This window comes from Pterocles gutturalis, unplaced genomic scaffold (genome assembly GCF_000699245.1).
Source record: "Pterocles gutturalis isolate BGI_N339 unplaced genomic scaffold, ASM69924v1 scaffold26979, whole genome shotgun sequence".
Taxonomy (NCBI): Eukaryota; Metazoa; Chordata; class Aves; order Pterocliformes; family Pteroclidae; genus Pterocles; species Pterocles gutturalis.
Genome location: NW_010131457.1, coordinates 34,988 through 52,669, shown reverse-complemented (window position 1 = coordinate 52,669; position 17,682 = coordinate 34,988). Strand labels below are relative to the sequence as shown.

Below are 17,682 nucleotides of genomic sequence, written 5' to 3'. Positions count from 1 at the left end.
TCCTGATGGGGCTGAGATCTGATGCAGTATTTTTTCCCTCTTACCCCTGGATCTTGAGTCCATAGAGACTCTGTATTAATGACTGGCTTATTGATCTGATTTTATTTTTTTAAAAAAGCATCTTCTTTTACTTATAGTGCTATGAAACCATCAGCATACCCTACTCCAGATTCAGCATATACTACTCCAAATTTCCTGCATACTTTGCACTCTCATGTTCATGTCTAGCTGATTGCCTTCCACTAGCTTTACAAAATGGCTGTTATTTTACTGTCCCCACTGAGGATGGATATTCCACTTCACCCATATGATTTCTAAGACTTCCAACATCTGTTTAGACACCTGGGTACCACTGTTGTGGTTTTCTGCAGTGTATTTAAATGACATTTTGTACCATTTAGCTATCAGTAAAAGCAGGATTAAAGGCAACTCAGAAGGAGCTATGCTGGCTATACATAAACTTTGTTGAATGAATATTTACCAAAGTCTTATTTCTTTTCGCTTAAAAGAGGTACCTGTCAAAATAAAAGGGCTTAAACAACTGAAATCAATTAGCATCAGGAAATTGTACATTCTGATGTGCCTGACTCATATATGTGAAAACTGGCAGCTAACACTGCAACCCCTCCTCGGTAACACATGGTTATGAACTTCCCAAAAGTTTCTAGCTGGCTGCCTCTATTTGTAAGTTCAACAAATTTTATGGCGTATGTAAACATATTTCAGGTTTATCACTCACTATGGTGTTCAAATATCACAGGAAAATATTTCAAAATTGTATAATAATGTCTAGTTAATAAAGCAGACAGGTTTTATTACGTCAGGTAGGTTTTTGTGTCCTTCAAAACTAAAACCTAGATGTTGAAATCTTGGATTAATTCTTAGCTCTTGATTTTTGTATTAGATCTGCAGACACAACCATGAGGAAATTTGCAAACTGAAGGAATAGCTCACAACAAAAGTGACTAGGTTTGTCATTTACCGAATATGAAAGTCACTTCTCAGAAAGCACACAAAACAGGTGATAATAGAATGCCATATATTTTTTGAAAATTAAAGCTTATTTCAAACAATAGTTGAGGAGATAAAGTTATTTTTCTCTGTAAGAAACAAGGCTTTAGGCATAGGTAATGTCCAATTAATAGCATGCCGGAGGTGTTACTCTGGCTTGGCTCCCTAAGAGTTTGTGTTATGTAGCCCAGCTGAAGTGCCTTTACTTCTCATTTCTCACTATGGTGATCAATATAAGCTTATATCCAGTGAATGCTATGGAAAATTTGCCAATAACTTCAACCAGGATAGGATTAGAACCTTTACTTGATTTTTTTCCACACCAAGAAACATTGCTCTGACTTTATTATTTCGACAGCTAAACCCCATTTCAGCTACCCAAATTTGAAAGACTTTTCTGGCACAAAGATAAAATAGTGGCCTTTCTGCACTTTTCTGAGTCAATTCAATTATGTCCACAGCCACCATCTCAAATGGTGTTTTTGTTACAGAACTTACAATTAGAAAAGGTTTGACCTTTGTATCTTTGTCACTAACTGGCACAATGGGCACAGCTCACAGCAACTTCATGAACACCCTCTGAAAGATGTTATGACAACCTTTCTATTGTATTTTTTGCCTTCCTAGCTACAACACAAGCTAGCTCTAAAATGTTTATAATAGTTACAGTACTGAACATCCCTCTCTGCCTGAGGTATTACTGCCTGCATGAGTACTATCAAAGTCTTTCTCCTTTCATGTCATTTAATGTCTTTAATAGGTCTCATCTTGGCATCTTATTTTTGTGCCAACTGCACTCTGAAATTTTATGAAATTCCTCTTTTTAAGATAAATCCTTTTAAATTCTGAACAACGCCACCTGGCTTCACTTGGGCAATATTGTTGATTTTCTCCTATTTCTCTCTTTTGATGCTGATCTCATCATGGGGAATTTTCTCTGCATTTATCTCCCCTTTGAAACATGACCTCCATAAGGCAGTCTGTCTGCAATCCATGCAAAGTTTCTGTCCTTTAGTTGGACTGAGGACCACATCGTCTCCTCTTGAGCAATGCTTTACAGTCATCATCATCATCATTCTTGCATTACAAGGCCTCCGCCAGCCCTGGGCCCTTGATGAAATGTCAAGCAATCCTGATGCTTGTAGTTGTTGGGCATGGGTCACCCACTGTTTTCACACTTCTGTCACTATGAGTTCCTCTTCCTGCTTCTGCTGGACCTGAGCTACCTGTAATATTGCAGTCTGTGGCCCCTGTTGTTGCTCCTAGACTGCAGCCTCATGCATTAACCTGTGGTTTGCTACTGGGTCCATTAGACTTTACATTTTCTGCTACACAGAAAATTGACAAAACTTATAAATGCGATAGTCACAGGTGCTACAAGTCACTTCTGCCTACGCACCATAGTCCTTCAGGGCCTATATAGCATTGATCATTTTGCCATCTTTTCATCAAGGGGAGCATACATCCCCCTTGACAACTTCCCTTGGCAATTTTCCATGTTCTCCTCCTTAACGGGTTGCATTACATTTCTGCCCTGAATCTCAGTCCTGCAGCTTTACTATCCCCACTGCAGCCTTGGTTCAAACTTCTCTCAGAGGTCTTGCCTCAGCACAGAACAGAAACAAAAGGCTTAACTGTTTTGTCTCCTTGCTTATGTAGTGCCCCTCAGCCAAGAGAGCTAGATGCTCCTCCATCCTCCTCCAGGGACTGCTATATTTGTCAAATGATTCTTAACCCCATCACAAGATTTCAATTTCCATCTAAATTAAGTTAAAAATCATGACTAGGTTTGATGCCTGTGAGCTGTTTCTCTTGTAAACACTTGGACAAATGTTGATTTAACTAAGTGAAAACACCACCTAGGGTTTAATTGCTGGCTTGGGGAAAGAATTACCACAGTAGTATCCATGTGGGTACATACATATGTAGGCCCACACGTATGTAAGCATGTATGTATATATTGCAACTTAATCTTCAGTCTCTTTGCATTGGTCAACTAATTCAGGATGTTTGTTTAGGAGATTTAGCTGCTTATAATTGCAGTCCTCCTCCCTCCTGGTTAGCCCACGTTGGCATGAGGAACCACCTTGTCAAGGAAATTAACATGAGCGCTACGTTTTGTGAAGTACTTTTTAGCTGGACAACTACATTTTTATTCTAAATCTATGTAAAACACACCCAACTAATACACGTAAACTGGCACCATATGCATAAAAATAATGCTTATTTTTCCATTTATTCACATTCTGCATATATCTGTTCTTCACAGAATGTCATAAAGCATGCTCAGTGCCGTACATCCACTATGACTCTGGCAGAAAAGCAGGATGCCTGTGCTTCTACTGCTCCCGCAGGTTTTTTAATTTATGCTTTCTCTTTGTACACCTGCAACTGTGGAACTACTGAAGCCAATTATTTCTCCCAAGTCTTTCCACAAAAACTTCATAAACTGTATTAGGCCCTTGAGAACAAAAGTCTCAGACAGAAACACCTAGCCTCTCTAAAGCAATTTGGAACTTGACTGAATTACCTGCAATAATAATCCATGTATTTGTAAGTTTCACAGACTAAGTTTCAGACCATGGTAAACAAGCTGGTAAAAAAAAAAAATAAAAAAATCAAGATTAATCCTAGATCACTTTTAAATGCAATCTAAAAACACAGAACCGAATTTAACATTGATTGTTCCACTTGGGTTATGTCAATTTTGTGAGTGGTCAGTAGCCTTGCATCACCTGTCTTTAATCATGCACCTTTAACTCAACTCTGTAAATTCCCTGCTACCTGAATCCACACTTTCTTATATTTCAGTTTCCAGAGTGATGGCAATTAATGTTGGTCATTGATTACATCAATCACGTAACGATAGGAGAAATTTGCAGCATTCCATATTCAGGAAAGTGTTGGCTACTCATGTTCATGGTTTTCCCAGGACTTCAGAATTTTTTTTTTTTTACATAAGTTTTATATTATTTTTTCCTTCAGATTTATCCTCTTCCTTACACCCTCTCTTGCTCTTCTTACAACAAAACTTCATTCTTAGCTGTTGACCTGTATATGGGAGCCTCCCCTTGGCTATGGAGATTTTAAAGCATTTAAAACTTTTATTATTGAACTCAAAAACAAGAGGGAATTATTTTCGTGTTTGTTCATTATGTGTTCCTGTGACTATCATGTAATTCCTCATACCCCATTCAGATGAAAGAAAAACAATCCATTTTACCTCATCCTCACAGATATTTACCTGAAGATGTGTCTTTATGCATGTGGCAGAGAGAGAAAGAGAATTTGGAGCAAAGATAATTTATTTTGCTAATTTATTTGTTTATAATTTGTTGAGGAAGAATTTATTTTCAAAATGGCAAACCTGTATTTTGTTCTGTGGGTACACAGAAAATGAAGTAACTGACTATGCTTCAATATGTTGTTGGGATACAATGGCCCTATACATGTTGCTTTTGTAAATCTGTTTAGGCAAGTAAACTGAAGACCTTCTTTAACCTATGATTAACATTTTTTCAAATAACTGTGGTTTGTTTGTTTCTGCAGCTATCTGCACAAGAACAAATACCTGGAAGTTATCAACGATGATGCATTTCTGGGAGCGCACAGTGGACCAACTCTACTGTGAGTAGGATAAAATGAAGTAGAGAAAGCTTTAAAAATAATACTATTTTAGGTTGCACTTTCCTTCCAACCATTATGAGCAGTAGAGCAGCAGGGATGGGAATGGCATGTTTACAAAAAGAATACCAGCAATAAAAGTTGCGCTTTAGGGAACTGACTTAAGAAATGCTTGTATCTTACATTAGAAATACTGTTCCTCACAATTTTTCTTCTGAAAGATTCTGTACTACAATTTGTCCTATGACTGTACAACTGTAGTACAATTTATAATACAAACCAAGGTCTGCAGTAGCACACATGTAAAGGAAGTTGAAACAGAGATGAAAAAATAATTGTAGACACAATAAAGTTACTTCTGGTGCTTTCTTCTTTCTCACGTATATTGGCTTCCAGTCTAATTTTATAGTCCTCCGAAGAACTCTCCACTAAGATTAGGAATCATAATACAGAATGACACAAAAAAAATTAAGAAGTTTAAGGACTTTTAGAAGAATCATATTCCCTGACTCAAATCATCTAGCATGTAATGCAGTGCATAGGACTGATCACGGGGAGATTGGAAGTGCTGAAAGTGGGATTCCCTCATCCACTGCAAATGCAGATGGTGCCACCAGACCTCACTCCATATAAGAACCAGTTTTACGTTCTGCTCTTCAGGAAATTATGTATTGTTGACAGAAGGAATCCTAGTAGCTAGCTATAATAACGAAAAGGTGCAGAAGACATTATTTTTCTCCCAGAATCTTGCCAGCTCCAGAAAATCATGCTGGCTACCAGCTACATAGCACTCTACAATAGAAGTTGTACTGGTTATACGCTAAGAAGAGTTGAGTCCCTGCTGTGCAAAGCTGCAAGAGACCTTTGTGAGGGCAAGGTCATAATCAAATCTCTGGTTCACTCCATCTCCATCTAAAGTCAGATGCATCACAAGGCCTGGGTGTGGATGGTAGCCTGTCTTTTGCTTCAGTCATCTAAATCACTTTGTCTTGTGGGGTGAAGAGGAAGGAAGATCTGGCTGAGGGCCCATCTTTCAGGGCCATATCATTCCTCCACATCACTCTCTACCACAAGGTCCACTGGAGTTATTAGCAGAGTCCTTGGGAACAGGGTCCGAGACCAGCTCTGGGGAGTATCAGGTTTTCCTTTCACTGGCTTGAGGGGGAAAAAGAAGCACAGACCATGTATAGAATCATAATTCTGAAGCACATACCTTAAATAATTGGACATTGGAGGGGCAGCCCATAATAATCGGAGTCATTCCAACACCAAATCATGCCAAACCACTCCTGTCACACTGGCGTTACATTTTGTCTGTTTCCTAAAGTCATCCTTGCTTTCCCAGTGGCACCTGACGCATCACCAGCTTCCCCCTTTCAGAGCAGCTCAGAAAGATGAAGTTCTGCAGGACTACACAGGTCAGCAGGGATAATGTTATGTCACAGCCTCCTCACCTCAACTCTGGCAGCTCTGGCTGCCAGCTGGTGGGCCATCCCACCCAGTGCTTCTCTCCAGGGGATCTGCAAAGGAGGAGGAATCTAGTCCAGGCCTGTGCATTTGAAGCTGCAAAGTCCTTGGGATGCAGGTGTGTATAAGAAGAATGTGTAAAGACAGTAACACACTGCATTGTGAACGACTGGAATGACTACTTTTTTTTTTTGTTATCACTGAATCACTTGAGGGATGAACTTCAGTTGTGCCATGAGTGGCCAGATCCTGAGCCACCAGCAAGAAGGTAGTGTTTTCTGACCATGTCTTGAAAGTAATACATTCTGGACAAGAAAAGCACAGTCAAGGCACTGGTCCACCATCAGGAGAAGAGCTGGCCATCTAGATAGAGCCAAAGAGGGTGTTCTGGAAGCAGAAGGCAACCGATCAGGAGGGATATGTGTAAAGGGGCTGTTATGCCTCCAGGTCAGGGAGCCTTGGTGGTGGCTGTCTGTTACAAACAGCCATCATTCCTCTTCCTCCCTGTTGGGTGGATCACCTTAATTTCTACTGCTGCTGCTTTCAGGGGGCTCAGGCCACTCACCCCTGAGATGGTCATATTAGCAGTGCTGTGACAGAAGCTGTGTTGGTGCTGAGTAAGCCTTTTTTTTTTTTTTTTTTGCTATTAGCATTTGGCTGATAAGGCCTTTTTCTTAACATGGCACCAGAAAAGCCCATTTTGTACCTGCACAGACAGACATTTTTCAGTTGATGTTACTTTACCTGGATACCATATTTCCATTATGGTACTACTTTGTTACCCCAAAAACACAGTCTCAAAGCAAGGTGCACTCTCCTGTTATGTTTGGGGTCTCGTATGACTCACTGCACATCTTCTCTCTGGGGCTACAGGTGGCACGATGGGTTGAAAAGCTCCTTCCTAGGGATGGCAAAAGACACAACATTCAGGATCTTAAGTCTAAGGGAGGCAAAAGCTTGCAGCAGCACCGGTTTTGAGTCTTGGAGTTATTAGGGATGTTTAAAGCACCAGTGGTGTTGTTATGCTAGACAGGTGAAAAAGTAACAACACGCTGCGAAGGGTTGTGGGGTGATCATAAGCTTTAATAATGTTGCCAGGTAAGCCCATTCTGCAAGTGCTAGCTTTGAGGTGTGAGCTACACAAAACGTCTTGGTTTAGGGGCTAGAGATGACCTCCTAGGATACGCATATTTAACTGTAAAGAACTTCTTTCTCCCTCTGTGTTTTCAAGCTACATTTCTCAAATGACCTGAAATTTTTGGGGGGTACCCAACAGAGAGGGGAAAATCCTAAACCAAGAAAAACAAGTGATGCAACAAAAACAATTGCTCACCACCAACTGACTGATGCTCAGCCCATCCCTGAGAGATGGCAGCCCCATCCAACCTCCACCCCCACCCCAGTTTTATTACTGAGCATGATGTCATGTGGCACAAAATATCCTTTTGGTCAGCTGGAGTCAGCTGTTCCAGCTGCGTCCCCTCCCAACTCCTTGTGCACCCCCAGCCCACTCGCTGGCCAGGCAGTTTGAGGAGCAGAAAAAGCCTTGGTGCTGTATAAGCACTGCTCAGCAATAACTAAAACATCCCCGTGTTATCAACACTGTTTTCAGCACAAATCCAAAACATATCCCCATACAAGCTAGTATGAGGAAATTTAACTCTACATCAGCCAAAACCAGTACAGAAAGGTGCAACATATTATTAATTTTTAAATTTAATTTTAATGTAATTTTAATAGCAGTTTCAGGGATTTCTATTACCCATAGATAACGAGGAATTATTCTGCATGTGTGATGTAGGAAGAGTTCATTATAAAGCAAGATACCTTTCAACAATTTAGAGCAGAATCTTTCCACCTGAACAGATCTCATTGTTGATCTTCAAGAACTCGAGTTATTTTTAAGAAGAACAAAATAGTTTTTGAAACTCCCACATAAGAAGGCTGAAGTAAAACTTAATGAAAATTGAGTGGTACCCTACTATTTATTGTAGTGTCATGTCAATGGCCAGTAACACCTCCCACAGGAGACAGAAGTGTGCTTGCGGTTGGTGTTTTATTACACATCCCCCACTATACCATCAAGACCAATATTAATGAGTTAACTATAGAGGCACCAGAGATTTGTTAACTTCCATAACAGTCTGAGAAGTCTGACCAATACGGCCCTTCCAAATGCCCCTCAGGTAGTGTAAACAACTTGGCTTATTTTAATAATTTGTTAAGTGATTTTTGATTCAGGCATCTAGCTGTTGTTAGCTGGCATGGGCATTTGTGGACATTGGATCTTCCTCAGGAAGAAAGTTCCACTTACAATACTCTTTCCTCTTGAAAAGGAACTCTATGCAAAACGATTGCCAGAAGATAAATATTCCTTTTTCTGGGGCAATGAATAGCATTGTTTACAGTTGCAGCAGAATGAAGGGAAAAAAAAAAAAAAAAAAAAGGAAAAAAGGAACATTTATGGATATCATAAAAGAGACTGTCTTGCCTCTCTACCAAGCTGGCAGAACTCGTCTTGTCTGGAGTTTCCTTTATACACTCTTGAAGTGAGATAAGAATTTACAGTTGATAATGGATCTATCATTTACTGCTTTTTTTTCTGATCAGGATTTCAGCAGCAACTTAAAGGCTGAAATACTGACCTTGGATCCACCCTAATGGGGTAATTTTCTTTCATTTTGGCTTTAAAGAAAAACAGTGGGAAAGATTTAACTACAAAGAATTATGCCTGGCTATATGTATGTTGTGCGAGTCTGGCCATGCTAGTTATATGACCATCTAGTTATATGATATATTCAAGCAGGTATTAAAGGCTAGGTAAATTTTTTTCAAAAATTTGCAGTTTACAATAGCAGAGGAAGTGGGGAGTGTAATCACTGAACAGAGGAGAACAGATGCCAATAATTCTGATTCCTTTGTCACTGCTGTATATTCAGGTATATATGGATGTATATAGGGATTCTTCCCTTTAGAAAACTATTTTAACAGTATAATGACAGTGCACTGCTCTTCACCTGAAAATGAAATCTTGGCTAGGATTCAGTAACTCAGCGGAGCTGATTTAATAATGCATCAACAAGAGCTGCTGCCTGGAGCACAAGTTCAATACAATACAACAAAAATATAAACAGACTCAATTAGATTTTGCAAAACATACAGTCCAAATTCAAAACATTACTGTCATACAAGATACATGTGAGTAATTAATTATCTTCAGAAAGCAGAACTGCTCTTTAAAGCATCATTTCCCAATCTAGAAAAGGGTCCTACCTTAGGAGGTTCTGTTCTGTTCCTGCCAGTGGGCACAAGAAGTCTTCAGACAAGAGGACCACTCTGCATTCTGCTAATCAAACAATGCAAATTCGTAGATTTAAAGAATCTTTCAGTAGACAGAAATAATATCTGTAGTATAAGCCCATCATACTTTATGCTTTTTTAGCTACTGTAGGACTGCAGTACTCGGAAATCTGTGTAAGATTAGGTAAAAATTCCCAATGGTAGTGCTATGCATTCAATCTCTTTTTCTCAATTATCTTTTAAATTCTCATTATTACTTGACTTCATACTACAATTGCATGTTTCCAGATGTGAAAAATTTTATTGATAAAAGCTATTATCCCTTATACCTAGTTCTGAACTTCTGACTTCATAAAAACAACAAAGAATTAGACCAAAAAATAATAACCTAGAAAAATAAATCAAATCTGAGCAGCTAAATATCTGTTAAACACTTATACAACATCTTTGAAATCATAAACTATGTTTTATTCCCACGTTCATCTGAAGCTGTCTCTGTAACATTCAGTCAAATGTGGAAATTTCATGCAAGGTAAGCAACAGCCTAGAAATGTCACATGAGATTTATAAGAAACCATGTGAGGAAAAAACAAAACAACTAACAAGACACAATTTTAAAACTGCTTGAGTACACTTTGCTTACTTTTACACTCCACAGTGTAGAGCTCTGTGCTACTGCAGACAGACCACTTCCAGTACCTGAGTGAGCTCTAGTCTACTTAAATGCTAAATTCTGGTCTGGATCTGGGCTAGAATGGAATTTTGCCAGCAGTTTACTGTAATCCCAAATATTTGATGCCTCCAACGAGGAGTGTGGCTGCCTGGTTTCCATATCAACCTTTGGTGGGTTTGACTTGTGGAAGTCCCAGGAGACTCTGAGCAGATCTTAAGCACAACACTCACAGAGGTTTGTAAGGCAGGACTTATTTTTAGAAAAGCACTTTACATGCTGACTTCCCTCAGGTATATCATATTAACCTGTACCTTCACTGACTGTACATTTTGTTAGAGTTTCTAAGAAAAAGCCTAGTGCAGTCATCAGAGTGACAGACCTGTGCTTCCAGAGATCTTCCCAATGTTTTCAGAGTTGGTGGCTCATTTGCTGGCTTCCTGTCCTGGAACACCACAGAGCTAAGCTGAAGGTTACGTACCTCTTTTACCAATTCAACTACTTCCTCCGTGAGCTGCTTCAGAACTTTTTGGTGAAAACCATCCAGTCCTGGTGACTCATTAGCAGTCATTTTATCAATTTCCTGCCTAATCTCTTTTATAGTCAATTCAATTTGAATCTATCAGACCTCATGCACATTCTCATGTGTTCCTTTAAGTGAGACAGCTATAGCTTAGCAGTAGTAACAAGACACTGTTCTGTGCAACGTAAACATTGCTGTGTTTTAATAACATCTTAGTTATCAATATTATTAAATATACGTGAGGTTGACATAATTGCAGTCAGTTCCCATTTTTCTGAGCAGCACAAAAGCAAGACTGATCATACAATGAAACAGAACAAAGAAATAATTTAGAAAAATGTGTCTTCTGTATGAATGCAGACACAGATACTACAGTCTGGCAAACTCCAACTGCTTGGATTCACATTGCTCTGAATATTAGTAATTAGTTTGAAGACAGCTGCTATGCTGCTTGAAGTAAACTGTGAATCTGAATAGGTAATCAACAAGACTGGATTTGTAAGGTAAAAAAAACATCCCTGTCAGTGCCCCACTTTCCTCTGGCCTGTTGACGTGCACTTTGTTGCTAATGAAGGGGGCTTTGCTGTGGACCTAGGTTGGGTAACTAAGAAGTTACCTTCCATTGGGAAGCAAATTATCACCAGAGTTGCAGGACTCACAGCTGGGGGTTCTGTTTGCAATAGCAGTGGTACAGACAGGTGACAAGCCTTCTGAGTGGCAGACACTGTACCAGTAGTTTAGGGACTTTCCAAACTGGGGATCTGGGAAACTTCCAAACTTTTGAGCCACTGTGCTTAATATGGCCCACAGACAGGACCAACCATCTATTGTTACTCCTGCTACAGGATTAAACCTGAGTCAGCTAGAACTTCAAGGTAGCTGTGCCTGTATCTTCTCTCCAAGCTCCTCAATTTAAAACAAGCAGAGTTTTGAAAATAAAACCTGCAATACCTATCTGCTTCAATACACACCCATATACACAGCCATAGAGCTTTCAAAGGTTTGGGTAAGAGAGAACAGAAATGATAGTGTCTTAGTTATAACTAATTCTTCCAAGCCCTTTGTTCTCCCTGAACAGATCTTTCTTTCAGACTTTTTAACATCACTTGATAACACTCTTTGAGTTGCCGCAGACTTTGCACGTTCCCATTTGCTCCCTGGGAGATTGTTTCTACCACCTGAGTCTTGGGCTGTCTGCTCCCTCCTGCTCACAGCTCTCCAGGAGCTGCAGCTCCCTCCCCTGCATGCCCAGGGCCCCAGAGAGGCTCTTCTCTGTGTCTGCTCCCAAGGCACAAGTCCCCAAAGAGTTTCTCCTGACCCAGTAATTTCTGACAGGAACTTGACACAACTGTGAATAAAACAAAACCAGAAAATAGTATTGTCCTTCTTATTACCTTATTGTTTGACCTGCACAATGAACTATGGCATGGACTTTCATACTTTAATTATGCAATTTTGTGAAAAGATTATACCTTTTCTCATTTTTAAGTCTCTTGTCTCACATTTTGAGATGCCGCAAAGCTCATCTCACAGGAGTGCATAATCATTCTCAATCATCTTCTTTACACTACGCATGACACCTATAGTCTCCTACTGCTTCCAGTCCTAGCTTTTCCCAATAGAAAAGTCCTCATCTACTCCTTATTGCTTCATATATATAGTATATATACAAAGTATTTGACACTTCAAATCATTGCTATAGCTGTCTGTGCTCTTCTACTTCATTTACACATTGTAAATTGCATTTAAAAAAATGTATTTATAGAACTGCATATAGTATTTAAGATGCAGTCATATTAGCTTTACAAAGTGAAATTTTTCTGTTCTATTTTCTATTTCTTCCCTAAAAATTTTTAGCATTCTATTTCCCTTCAACATTACTGAATAGCAGGGACCTGAAAGTTGCAGAGAGGACTCCCAGGATCTTTACAGAGTGCTACGTAAATTAAAACTCTGTCATCCATGTACAGTTAAGATTGCTTTTTTTCTAAACGCATCTTGCATTCATCAATATTGAATCACGCCGATCATTTTACTGCTCAGTCACTTAGCACTGCAGGATCCTTCTGCTTCTTTTGACCATCAGCTTTAGCTTTTACTACCTTGTATTATTTTGTGTCAGAAACAAGTTTTGTTGCATCTACTCTCATTCTGTTTCCAGACTGGTTACAAACATTTCAGTAGTACCAGCACTAGCCTAGCCTCTGTTGACCTCTGCTGAAATGCTGTGTATATCCACGTAATAGTTCATTTCCCATTCCTCCTCCAGTATGAGAACTCACCATCTGCTCCCAGGCTTTTCCCCAGCTCTTTATTTTTTTTTAATTAATCCAGGAGAGCTATTACGCTTGCCACGTAACAGCTTAGTTACCTCAACAGCCCTTGATATCAGACTTAGCCAGTTGAAATCAACTAGTTGTGACATATTCAAATATTTATGATAGCAAAGAAGCTATTGGAAGTAAAAAGCCCTCCTTCAGAAAGGGGAAGCAGTTTCTAACTCGATTTAAAAATAAGCACTAGCAAATCAAAAGCAAAAAATAAGAACAAACCCAAGAGTTTTAGAAGCAAGTTGTTTAAAGCATAAAATCAGTAATAATTTTCTTTTAGGCACAAGAAACCAGGCAGTGGGTGAGACCTATAGAGAAATAAGAACAGCACTCTTGGTATTCATAGAAATTCATAGAAAAAAGCTGAATTATTCCTTAGCAAGGGTGTTCATGATGAAAGCACTCAAAAACATTCCTACACTAGAACACTTCTTACAGATTTATTTCTTTACAAGAGAAACCATCTTGACTTCTTCAAGTGTCAGTAGAAGAATGAGTGGAAAACACTAGCAGGCCCAGATGACATTCACCTGCAAGTTCTAAAGGAAATCCACCTCCCTGACAAACTGTGCAATGTATCTGCCGAGGTGGGCTCCCAGAGAAACAGAAAGCAGCAAACATAACACTAAATTTTCTGAGAGTTTTAGGATTGACTGAGTTAGAAGATTTTAATTTCAGTTTATGAAGAACACTGTTTTAGTAATTATAATGCTTTCTCTTGAAGTAGCCCAATAGGTTAAAATGAGTCTAAAGAGGCCTAAAGGGAAATAGCTCTTCCAATGGATGATGTGGTTTCTCTAAAGAATTTTTAAAACTTTGGTTTTGCATATGCATTTGTGTCTGTTTGGCTTTGAAGGTGTAATTTTATAAGTCCCGGTACTTCTTTATCATCCACATTCTACATTATGAGATATTAAAGACAAGACCTTTAAAACACAGAAAAATTACATGAGGAATTCACATCCTACTTGAATTTGAATTGTGTCAGAACCTAGCAAAGTGATATGAAATCCCCACCTCCTCTGGATTTGATTTTTGCTATAGAATTTATGAAACTCCTAAATTAATGTGAGAATCTGAAAAAAATGTGATCCTGTCACTTGATATCCTGACGCTTTATCTTTTTTTCTTTTACGTAGGGATGTCTCCAGAACAGCTGTTGCTAACCTTCCAGCCAAAGGACTGGAAAGCCTAAAAGAACTAAAGGCCAAAAATACATGGACTTTAAAGAAATTACCAGCTGTAAAGATATTTCTTCAGCTAATGAGAGCTGACCTATCATATCCAAGTCACTGCTGTGCTTTCAAGAACTGGAAAAAAAACAGCGGGTAAGTTTCACTAACTTACATCCATTTTTAAAGTATGTCAGTAAAGACAATGTTTTAGTATTAATATAAAATTACATCTATTGGCACTTTTGTGACCATTTTTTTCTAGGTATAGGAGACATTCTCTGAAACAGAGATTACGATTTCAAACTGTCAGAAGAAAGAATTTTTTGTAACAATTTGCAGGACTTTTTATAACAGCTCCTCCTTTTGCTGAGCACAGAATTAAAGTTAAAAAAAAAAAAAAAGAAAAAAACCAGTAATATGCTGTAACATAGAATGTTCTATAGCAAGGACTGGAAAAAGTAGTTTTGGAAGGGTTATAACCTCACATCTCATGTTTTCTAACTGAAAAGCTCAGAATAAATGGCTGAGGGAACTAGGGTTGTTTAGTCTGGAGGAAAAGAGGTTCAGAGGAGACCTTATCAGTCTCCACAACTACCTGAAAGGAGATTGTAGTGAGGTGGGTGTCAGTTTCTTTTCCCAAGTAACAAGTAAAAGGAGAAGAGGAAACAGCCTCAAGTTGCACCAGGGGACATTTAGATTGGATATAGGGAAAATTTATTCACTGAAAGGGTTCTCAAGCCCTGGAACAGGCTGCCTATGGAAGTGGTTAAGTCACCATCCCTGGAGGTATTTAAAAGAGTTGTAGATGTGGCGGTTAGGGACATGGTTTAGTGGTGAACTTGTCAGCTTTAGGCTAACTGTTGGACTCAATGATCTTACAGATCTTTTCCAACCTAAATGATTCTACAATTCTGTAATAACCTTGTGGATAGATTATTTCAAATTCCATTTTGGCAGAATTTCCAGCTTCCCATCAGAACAGGTATCCATAGCTTTGGAAAGAAAAAAGGGGTTTATAGACATCCTGATGCAACATAACACATCATCTGTTGGAGGGAAAAGAGTGGGGACGACTTACTGTCATTAGCAGAACTCTACTAAGGAATGCAAATCCATTGTAGATCTCTCCAAAGTTTAATAAGGTTTAGAGAATTCTTATCCAAGCAAGCCCCTGATTTAAGGAAGACAGCCTCAGTCTTCGATATTGCAGCATTTATGGTTGGAATGCATAGCATATTAAAAATAGGCTATGATAAGGATATGAATTATTCAAGAATAAACTCACATAGTAATAACATTCACAATTATCATGTGCAAAAGTGAAGACAAATAAAACTGAGGACTAGAGATATTCAAAACCTGGAGAGGGAGAATGTGCAGAAAGAACCCAGCACAATCTAATGACAGAAAGAAAAACAGTATTTGCTTGTCTATTAATAGAGATGAAAATTTCTTAAGGCTGAATTGCATGCAATCTCAAATTGAAAGCCATCTCAAATTCAACACACCTGGAAGTGAGGAATGCTAAAGGTTATGTGGCAGTGGATCACAGTCATCAAAAAATTTGATGCCAAATTGTGATTTTTTTTTTTCCTAGTAAACAAAATGAACAATTTTTTAGCTCAAACACAGGCACATCACACCATGAGGTACAGGATTCCGAACCACTACACCGCTAGTTAGCTGTAAAGAACCTAGAGAAAATACACAGAACATAAATTAAAATGATGGAAGTTCTGGGAGAAATTGATTTGGGAGCAGAAATTATAAGGAAAGTAATACTGTGTGTATTACCTAAGAAGTTATAAACCGTAGATAAAGGTCTTGTGACCTACTAAGAATGTAGATCGCAAGAAGAAAGAGGGATTATGGATGCCGAACAAGCCAAATTACTACTGGGAATATCTGATAGCAACAGAGAAACAAAAAGATGTAGTTTAAAAAAAAAGCAGCTCTTCTGATAATTAAGTCTACCAGGATGTTTGATTCCTGGAAATGCTCAAGGTTATTGTTCGCTATATGTTCTGTTAACAGAAATATATCTGCACATATTTTTATTGCTATGTTTTCATCCACAGTGATTTGCTTTTGAAGTGTTCCCATTGTTTACCCACTGTACTCCAGTCAAACTGTAAATGCCAGCAGTGATTCCCCCATCTCTTCTCTTTCAGAATCCTGGAGTACCTGGCATGTAACCAGACTGGCAGTCACAGCTTTCGTAAGAGAAGATCAGTCAAAGCTCTCAGAGGTCCATTTTACAAAGACTATGCAGAAGACTACACAGACCACACTGATACTGTGTATAACAAAAACACCGAGTTCAGGAATTTTCATGAAAATTCCCATTATTCCATTTTTTTAGAAGAGCATGGAGAAGGAGATCTTGGGTTTGGCCAAGAGCTCAAGAACCCTCAAATGGAAGACATCCAGGCCTTCGACAGTCATTATGACTATCCTGTCTGTGGAGCCAATGAAGACGTAATATGCACTCCAGAGCCTGATGAGTTTAATCCCTGTGAGGATATAATGGGATATCAATTTCTGAGGATTGCAGTGTGGTTTGTGAACCTCCTGGCCATCCTAGGTAACATATTTGTCCTTTTCATCCTTCTCACCAGCCATTACAAACTGACTGTACCACGCTTTCTGATGTGTAACTTGGCCTTTGCTGATTTTTGTATGGGGTTATACCTCCTCCTGATCGCTTCAGTGGACCTCCACACTAGGTCAGAGTACTATAACCATGCTATAGAGTGGCAGACTGGTCCTGGTTGCAACACAGCTGGCTTTTTCACAGTCTTTGCTAGTGAACTTTCTGTATACACACTGACTGTGATCACCCTGGAGCGTTGCTATGCCATCACTTTTGCCATGCACCCAGATCGAAAGATTCGTCTCCGGCATGCTATGGTTATCATGCTGGGAGGCTGGATCTCATGCTTTCTTCTTGCCCTTTTGCCACTGGTAGGGGTCAGCAGCTACAGTAAAGTCAGCATCTGCTTGCCTATGGACACTGAAGCACCGGTGGCTGAAGCCTACGTTGTCTTCGTTTTAATATGTAACATTATTGCTTTTGTCATCATTTGTGCCTGCTACATAAAAATCTACGTAACTGTGCGAAACCCTCAGTACAAGTCAGGGGACAAAGACACCAAAATTGCCAAGCGGATGGCTGTGTTGATTTTCACTGACTTTCTGTGCATGGCTCCCATCTCCTTCCACGCTTTATCTGCCATTATGAACAAACCATTGATAACTGTCACTAATTCCAAGATTTTGCTGGTACTCTTCTACCCACTCAATTCTTGTGCCAACCCCTTTCTTTATGCTATTTTCACCAAAGCTTTCAGAAGAGATGTGTTTATCCTGCTAAGCAAGTTTGGTATATGTAAGCATCAGGCTCAAGTTTATAGAGGTCAGACAATCTCAGCCAAAAACAGCAGCAGGTCTTATGGGCAGAGAATCAGCCAAGGGATAGGTCAGATTCTTACAAGCCTTCAAGATCCAGCCAATAATTACCTTCCTGCCATGACAATGCAGAACCAAAGTCTTGTGGAAGAATGCAAGCAAACTGAACTATAA

At 39.2% G+C, this 17,682-nt stretch overlaps 1 protein-coding gene across 1 annotated transcript in view; it reads left to right on the top strand.

Moving 5' to 3' along the window:
• The window catches only part of TSHR (thyroid stimulating hormone receptor), a gene marked incomplete at its 5' end in the record, with an annotated part of 42,651 nt that extends 24,969 nt beyond the window's left edge, over nucleotides 1-17,682 (top strand). The window contains 3 exons of the mRNA XM_010080620.1: nucleotides 4,561-4,638; nucleotides 14,065-14,253; nucleotides 16,272-17,682. Of these exons, the coding sequence (XP_010078922.1) occupies nucleotides 4,561-4,638; nucleotides 14,065-14,253; nucleotides 16,272-17,682 (1,678 nt within the window). The remainder of the gene's footprint in view (nucleotides 1-4,560; nucleotides 4,639-14,064; nucleotides 14,254-16,271) is intronic.